Source organism: Podarcis liolepis (assembly GCF_965112155.1).
Source record: "Podarcis liolepis genome assembly, chromosome: 9".
NCBI classification, from domain to species: Eukaryota; Metazoa; Chordata; class Lepidosauria; order Squamata; family Lacertidae; genus Podarcis; species Podarcis liolepis.
Genome location: NC_139564.1, coordinates 31,121,878 through 31,130,143, shown reverse-complemented (window position 1 = coordinate 31,130,143; position 8,266 = coordinate 31,121,878). Strand labels below are relative to the sequence as shown.

The following is an 8,266-nucleotide window of genomic DNA, read 5'->3' as shown; positions in this document are numbered from 1 at the left end:
TTATCTAGCTGGCAGATTGGCATAAAATGGGGTAAGCACTAAGTTTTCTGCAAGCATCTCTTGGCAAGGAGGTAGGAAATCCACTAAAGACCCAAGCTCAAGAAAGGATCCTGATCCATGGAAGACTGAATACTGAATGACCCCAGGCTTCTTCTCCCACCCAACCCCGTATATTATTCAGTAACAATGTCTTGAAAGATAGAATCCACAATTGCCCCTAAATGTTGAGTAATTTCAACTGGCTTCTTCCAGTTGACAAGGAATTCCACTTGCATGAGCTCTTGTTTTGGGGGACAAAGAGAAAACATCTGCACCACTCATTATTAAGATGGCAGTAGGTGGATTAGTTTGCTGAGGCATCTGAAAGGGGTGTGGTACACTTGGGTGCTAAGCCTCCTCACTGTACTCAGTAAATCTTAAGAGTGTTTAAAACAAGCAAACAAAACCCCCTTTTCTTGCATTGTTCTGGTACTTCTAAACAGACCAGATGAAGATCTCTGTTATTCAGCGTCCTGTTTCACAGCCATCCCAAAATCAACCTATTGGTGTGAAAGTTGCAGAAAGGAGTGTGCAAGAAAGCTAGGATTCCACACGTCCAACCTCATAGTCCCAAGGGAAGCTCAGCAACATATCCTTCTTTCTGCCCTGAAGAAAGCTAGTTAAAAGCCTGAAAAATGAAGTCCAGTACAGGAATGTCTGGTAAAGTCAACCGAAGTCAAAGCCTCAGAAAAAACCTGTCAAATTCTGGACAGAGAACTTTGATAGCATTTCAAAAGGGCCTCTTTTTTGTGAAGTCTGCCTATCACCCTGCAATCACTTTGGATTAGTACCACAGAAACCCTAGAGAATGGTAAAACATTTACTAACATTATGGAGATATTGTACATTGCACAACCAAAAGAAATTCTGCCTACAATACTCACTAATCTGTTAAAATCTGAGATTTGGGGGAAAATACAAAACAGAGTGGAGAACCTTTCTGCATGGAACCTGGTGCACAAAAAACTGTAAGAAATGACCGAGTAACTTGAAACAAACTGTAATAGAACTTGCATAGTAGTTGTGGAAAAAGAGAAGCAAAACTCTGCTAATGTAACAAAGGCAACATTTAAGCCAAAAACTGGGTTACTCATGAAGGATGTCTGTTCATTATGAGTTCTTTTGACCCCAATTTGCTCATATTTCAAGGTAGTTGATTTATTATCTCCTTTGATTAATTTTTAGGCTTAAAACTGTAATAGTAGAATCAAGTTAAAAGCAATGCAAATTTGGAACATTGGTTGCATGAATGTATCTTTGGGCTGAGTTTTTTATGGATGCCAAAGGATGCTTGGGACCATTGCTGACAGATTTTGTGACTTTTGTTGTGTTCCTTTTCTAAACACAGAAACAAAAATAGAAGATAATTTGGCCAAGAGAAATGGTAGAAGTATTTCAGTAAGGAACACTGACAGAGATCAATTACCAGTTAATGTGTGTATATTTTCCACTTTTAATTCTGAGGAGGACATATTTAAAGAACATGCATAGGCAGCATTCAAAATTAAGCTAAATTAGCAAGTCTGGAGGTAATTAAGAGAAATGAAAACATGAGTGAGTCCCCAGTTATGGCCTTCAAACTTTCACTAACGTTTCATACTATTACAACTTTAAACAGTGTCTTCAGCATCAACACAGAATATGATATATAGGACTGTGTGTACACGGAGACCATGAGCTTTATTTTGAGTCATGTTGCTAAGGCTTATGACAAAGAATGCTGCTGCTATGAGCTCCTTTCAAGCCTTGGATGTTTTGTCTACAAGGTTCTTACAGTTTTCATGGTACATCAACAAGATTAACTAATTTGCCAGCTAACCTCTATTTTAATATTTAAATTAGAACAGTACAACAACTAGAAAAAGGTCAGTGCTTCAAGTGGCAATATTTAAGCCACATCAAATCCAATATCTTCCAAAATAAAGATGCAGAGATCTAGACTTCAGCATCAGTAGTGCAATACAGTGGCCTTTCCTGAATAAAGGAGCAGAGGCTTACCCACAATAAAAGCTTTAAATAAGGTAGATTGTTGTCATTTATATAGCAATTCTGCCTATTTGATATAAAATATATCGGGAAAGCTTAAACTGACTTTTACAATCTACATTCAACTAACGCTCCACATAAGCGGTATCATGGAATGAACAATGGGAATGCACTCAAATAGAAAAACACTTTCAAACCTACTGCAAAGAACAAAGGACAGAAAGTTGACTAACTGAACATCTGTAGTGTGAATCAGACATAAAAGAAAGATGGACCCTCTGATTACTTGCACTGCTTTTAATGGACTGAAAGAAATGCAAAACTTAGTCCACATCCATTTCTTCAGATGATTTCGGCTGCTGGCAACTGTCCTCTGATTTTGTGTCAGCACCACTCTGTCCATTCATTGGTCCATTGTGTTCACTAGATTTTGACTGATCTTCAGACAGTGGCTCTGCCTTGGGCTTAGGCTTGTAAATAATAGGGTTACATAAACTGTCCAGTTCCTGTTATTAAAATGAAGAGGGGGAAAATACGGTAAGTTGGCAAAAAACACGAATGTAATGGATTATGATGTGGTATTTGGGAGGTATACCTGGGGGTAATTATTTCACTAAAGATCTGCCCATGACTGAAAGATTCTGGTATTAAGCAACTGTTTACAAATCAGCTTGAAGAGCCTTCAAATAATGGAAACTGCTACAAATCTTGTTAGCTACATTATTATCTGCTCCAATTGTTGAATCATCAAGCTTTCTGCAAAGTATGCTAAATGGCACACATAGGAAATTGCTTCTTGCTTATCCAGAGACAGAAATTATCCATTGCTAGTCAAAATCTGTTTACTGCTTTGCACATTTTCAATCCATCTAAATTGTTGCCAAATATGAGAACACAGGGTTTTCAAAACAGATATATGGTTTTACCTGCAATATATGCAGGCATGCACACATACACAAAAACACCTATATACCCTTTATGCACATTTAGTGTAAGAAAAACAACAGATGCTCCTTCCATTGATGGAGTGAAACTTTAAGATCCAGGCCAAAGTCTTCTGCATCAATCAGAGCTTTAGCTGATTTTTGGTGTCACCATACTCAGACACTGTGATTCAAAGCCCTGTGTCTACAGATGGGTCACCTTAACGGTTATGGTAGATGGAGCTCACCGTGTATAGATGCTAAAGAGTAACTGTCCTACTGATATCCTTTTTATTAACTGTAATAGAAATGTTTGTTATCCCCTTCTATTACCATACTTGGAATATTCATTTATTTCTTGGTCTATCCATATTTATATTAATCCCATTTCATTCACAGAAATTTCACATTTACCTTAGATTTTGCTGTTATTTCTGCCACTTTCACAACAGGATCCTGGGTGAGACTCAGCCTGTTCTGTGCATTCATTTTTGAGTTCAACCAATTCATTGCTTCACTGGTATACTTTTCAACTTTTTCCATATCAACAGGATCAATGTGATCGTATTTTTCATCCTAGAGGAGAAAAAAAATATTGTAATTATTAATAAGTTATTTAAATTCAGAATTCAGAAAGGTAATGAATACATATGCTCATTTCTGAAGTCATTCCAGACTATTATTAAGGAAGCATGAGTATGGTTAAGTATGATGTGTCAACTGATAAATCATGATTTGCTATCAGCAAGCAAATCAGAAAAAATCAGAATACCATATTCATGGGCCACATCCAATCTATGAGCCAGGAGTTCCGCATCTCTTCTCTATGCTACGGTCTTTTCCAAACAGCACAATTTTGCAAACTTGAATAATTATATATTAAAAGGAACTCTAGGTTTGGAAATACAATTTGTGAAAAGTCACTCCATTTACTGATGGATAAACAAAGCTTAGACATAAAATATATTATCAATTGTTACATACCACAGAAGAAATGTTTAATTGTGAATATAGTATGTTAAGGATATGAAAGAAAAAAAATCAAGACACTACAATATGAAAAAGAAGACATATTTGTTTCTGTTTAAAGGAGACACATTTTACCCTCTTTCAAAAGATTTTGTTGACAAGTAATTTGTAGAATAGGTAAATTATACAGGAGTTCAATACAGTACTATTAAAACTATCCTGTAAATCTTATGGACCTACCTTATTTTTGTATCCTTCTACAGCTTTCATAAGCAGCTGGAGTTTCTTTCCCAAATCATTTAATGCTCTAGGCCTCTCTTCATGTTCCATGTATCTATCATGAATAGGACCGCCAAATTTCTACAACAGAGGAAGCAGAAGTTGAGATATTTTAAAATTATTCCCTAAAAACTGGAGAAAGCATGAATAAAGGTTTATTTTTGGAACTATTAAGCAGAATTCCTTGTAAACCTACAGGAAAAAAGAATGGCAATCTGGGGAAGCAAATGAACTAGTTACTTTGCTGAGGAAACAGAAAAGTGGCTCACATACCAGCATTAGCAAGCCTCTCTTCTCTACTGTATTTAGAATCAAAGGGTTGAATCCAGAGTTGCAGAGCCAAGCTCTACAACCTGACTGCTCTTGTGGGTGGAAGGGGATATGCTATTTCCCTCCACAATCTGCTCCAGAGTTCAAGGCCCTCTCAAACAGCACAGGAGGTGCAAACCCCTCCCTACTGCTTACAGGCGTGCCTAGTAGAGTGGGAGCCTCTGCTGGATCAGACTCACTTCTGTGAATAGGAGGCGGCATTCTATTCCTAGAACAGCAGGTCTGGAACCAATTCATGAAGTTGGAGACCATCAAATTCCAATTAACGCTTGATACAAGAAATCCAGAGCTAGTACACCCCCAACTATAATTTCCTCTTACCAACCTTGGTTTGGAAGTGTAGGAGACAAATGCAAGGAAAATGAAATTAATCATCAACAAGTAGCTGTGACACACATTATCAGCACCACAAAGTCTTGCTCAGTGAGAGAGTAATACAAGTCCTGCCTAGGTGAAGGTATAGGCTGGACAGAACTTGAAAGGGGGCATTTTCTATTGCTGCACTGAGATTATGGAACATCTTGCATTGTAAAGTGCAGCTGGTCTCCTCTCTCAATATTTTTCACTGGTCCTTGAAGATAATTTTATTTTGGAAGGCTATTGTTTTAGGAGGCAAATGAAAACTCAGTTTCAATGTCATGGTAAACCATAAGCCACCTTATCAGAGCCTCTCTGCTCCTTTCCTGGTGCAGGAGAAACAACCACTGGCTTAGCATTATGTCCACACTGGGAATCAAGGCTTGTTTCAATTCAAGCAAATCATGATCTCTAGCCAAGGTTTTTTGGGGGCTGGTAGGGAGACTTGCAAATAACTTTGTGCCTCTGGTCCCCTGGTTCTTTTTGTATCTCTACCAGGAGTCACAACAAACAACAGGCTGGGTGTAAGCCTCAGCCCATGAAGGACTAACTACCTGATTGTTTTTTTATTAATTTTAATTTTATAGTCAGTCACCATAAGGTACTTGGGTTGGCAGGAAGGTATAATATTTTTCTACAAGTGTACAGGTTGAAGGCTTAGTTTTTTTACTGGGAGGTATACTAAAGAAAATGCTGATATCAGTACTCAAAGTCAGTCTGAAGCTATAGTACTTGCAACTACTCCATTTAATCCACTTTAATTAATGCTCTTGTGACATCTTGAATCTCTTGCTGTCTCTGGTCAAATTTCAGTGGCTTTAAGAAAGCAAAGCTACTAGTCCACATGTCTACGACATTCAATTATTACACTTCTTAAAATACAGGTCTTACTTTCATTTCCTGAAGTTTTTCCACATATACATGTTTTGGTTGGTCTTCTCCATCTTCATAAAGCCAGTTTTCTGTGTCCTCCAACATTAAAGTTATCTTTCTTGAATCCTAGAAAAAGCAGTACAAAAAGCCTTGCCATTTTGAATGAGTGAAAACAGAAGCTGTCTGTGTAAGAATGCATTCAGCTACAAAAACTGATATCCAATACTGACACTGTAACAATAATGTGTTATAGGAAATTGAGTTTTACAGAAGTTTACATAAAAGGGGGAAATAGTTTCAGCACTTCAGCTATAATGGCATTAAAAATTAAACTGGAATGCTAACTGGGTCCCATGCATTATGCTAAGGTATAGAAACAGCTAGTAGAAATTGAGTTTTGTTACAATTATTCCAAGGGTATCGTGTTCTTGCTTTACCCCTCATAATTTCTGCATAAACATCAACAATCTGTGTGACTCAGCCACAGCCTGAATGACAGGACAAGGTAAAGCTAAGTAAATGAAGTCTAACAGTTAATTTGTCAAGCAATGCATGAAGGCTATAATTCCATTTAAGATTCTCTCTGAAATACCCTGCTAATTTATTTTAGTGTTGCTGTAGTTAAAATGTAGTACACTTAAATCTATAGTCATGCAAAAAGCCACACTAATTTATTTTTTCCCATTCCAATATATATTCATCAAGTAATTTGTGACAAAAGTAGCAATAGGAAATGAAGGAAAGTCAACAAAATGGGGGGGGATGAAATTCTGAAACTGTAGCTGAAATGCATATAGGTCAGAAACAATTTTAAATTGATAGGATTGAAAGTTAAAAGCACACCCATATATTTTGAGCTTGTTTTGGCTTCAGTATGTTATTATAAAAGAACTGGAAGCAAATATGACATGTGGCTTTTCTCTAAAAATGAAAGATACCTTTATTGATTCTTTATTACTTCACACTTTCCCTCATATTTCAAAAAGGAACATTTATGTTTTAGATAATATGCAAATGTATTTACACTGAATCAATACATCAAATTATCTTTCTTTTAACTAATTACTGTAGTCAACTAAAAAATCAGTTTCTGCTACCCTAAAGTATGCCATGTTAACTTTAGAATATGCTGTACAGATATTGAAAGTTTTTCTCCAATAGTCCACAAAGTACTTGATCTGAAATATTTGATTGACTTTTCTTCCTAAAGCATACTTCGTATGACTTAAATGTTATATTCAAATTCAATGTTTTACCTGGAAATGATTATTAGAATATTTGTATATATTAATATTTGTATATATTTTATGACATGATGTGATAATAGGAACTTCCCTTACATTACTTAGAATATAAGAAAAAACTGAAAGCAGTGAAAACAATAAACATATATGCTTCAGCATGCATAGGAATCTGGGTACGATTCCTGTTAAAATTACAAATTTCATTTGCCTGCTATTTTATTCATTCAAGTTGCCCTGTTTGATTAGCATTGTGTACATTCATTATGTTACTACTTTTATGCAAAATGGATTTCTCAAAACATAAAGTCTTGTTATAGTGGGAATTTTAAATATTCTAATATAATATAACTCCAAAATCAATTTTAAGAATTAACTTATGGGACCAGTTTAAACATTACAATCCTGTATTGGAACTTCAAAAATGCAAGTAAAATGCTGATTTAAAGAGGTGAAGGCAGCTCTGCATGACCTATGCCAGACTAATCGCCAGAACTCTCCAATGTGACAAAGACTTATGCCTTCAAAAACTTTTCACTTTGTTATCTGTGCTGTTTAATGAAAATACTGTAGGGTGAATTCAATGCTATAGTGCAGCTGCGATTTAAGGCACACCACTTTTCTGACACCAGCCACCCTCCTTTTCTTTTAGTAAAGGTAAAGGGACCCCTGACCATTAGGTCCAGTCGTGTCCGACTCTGGGGTTGCGGCGCACATCTCGCTTTATCAGTTGAGGGAGCCGGCGTACAGCTTCCGGGTCATGTGGCCAGCATGACTAAGCCACTTCTGGCGAACCAGAGCAGTGCACGGAAATGCCGTTTACCTTCCCGCCAGAGCGGTACCTATTTATCTACTTGCACTATGACGTGCTTTCGAACTGCTAGGTTGGCAGGAGCTGGGACTGAGCAACGGGAGCTCACCCCGTCGCAGGGATTCGAACCGCCGACCTTCTGATCAGCAAGTCCTAGGCTCTGTGGTTTAACCCACAGCGCCACCTGCGTCCCTTTCTTTCAGTATGATTTGCCAATTAAACAGATTCCTCATGTTATAAATACACAATGATTCTTACATCTTCAGTGATGAATTTCTCATAGACACCACAGAGCTTGTCTCTTAGATCATACACATACTCCTCAACAGCATTTTTGGCATCATTTTTCTCCTTCTCCAGCTTGTCTTGCATTAACATCTTCCCCTGTAAGAAAATTTTAAATCATTTAAAATCTTGCCAAGTATAGAGATGTTATTTTTTTCAAATATGATTTTGGG

At 37.0% G+C, this 8,266-nt stretch overlaps 1 protein-coding gene across 1 annotated transcript in view; it reads right to left on the bottom strand.

The window, feature by feature from the left end:
- Positions 1 to 1,461: 1,461 nt before the first annotated feature.
- HSPA4L (heat shock protein family A (Hsp70) member 4 like) overlaps positions 1,462 to 8,266 on the bottom strand; it is a 27,571-nt gene continuing 20,766 nt past the window's right edge. Inside the window, exons 15-19 of the mRNA XM_083519978.1 lie at positions 8,067 to 8,192; positions 5,775 to 5,882; positions 4,158 to 4,277; positions 3,363 to 3,524; positions 1,462 to 2,531 (exon numbers count right to left, since the gene is read on the bottom strand). Coding sequence (XP_083376104.1) covers positions 2,349 to 2,531; positions 3,363 to 3,524; positions 4,158 to 4,277; positions 5,775 to 5,882; positions 8,067 to 8,192 — 699 coding nt within the window. The 3' untranslated portion in view covers positions 1,462 to 2,348. The remainder of the gene's footprint in view (positions 2,532 to 3,362; positions 3,525 to 4,157; positions 4,278 to 5,774; positions 5,883 to 8,066; positions 8,193 to 8,266) is intronic.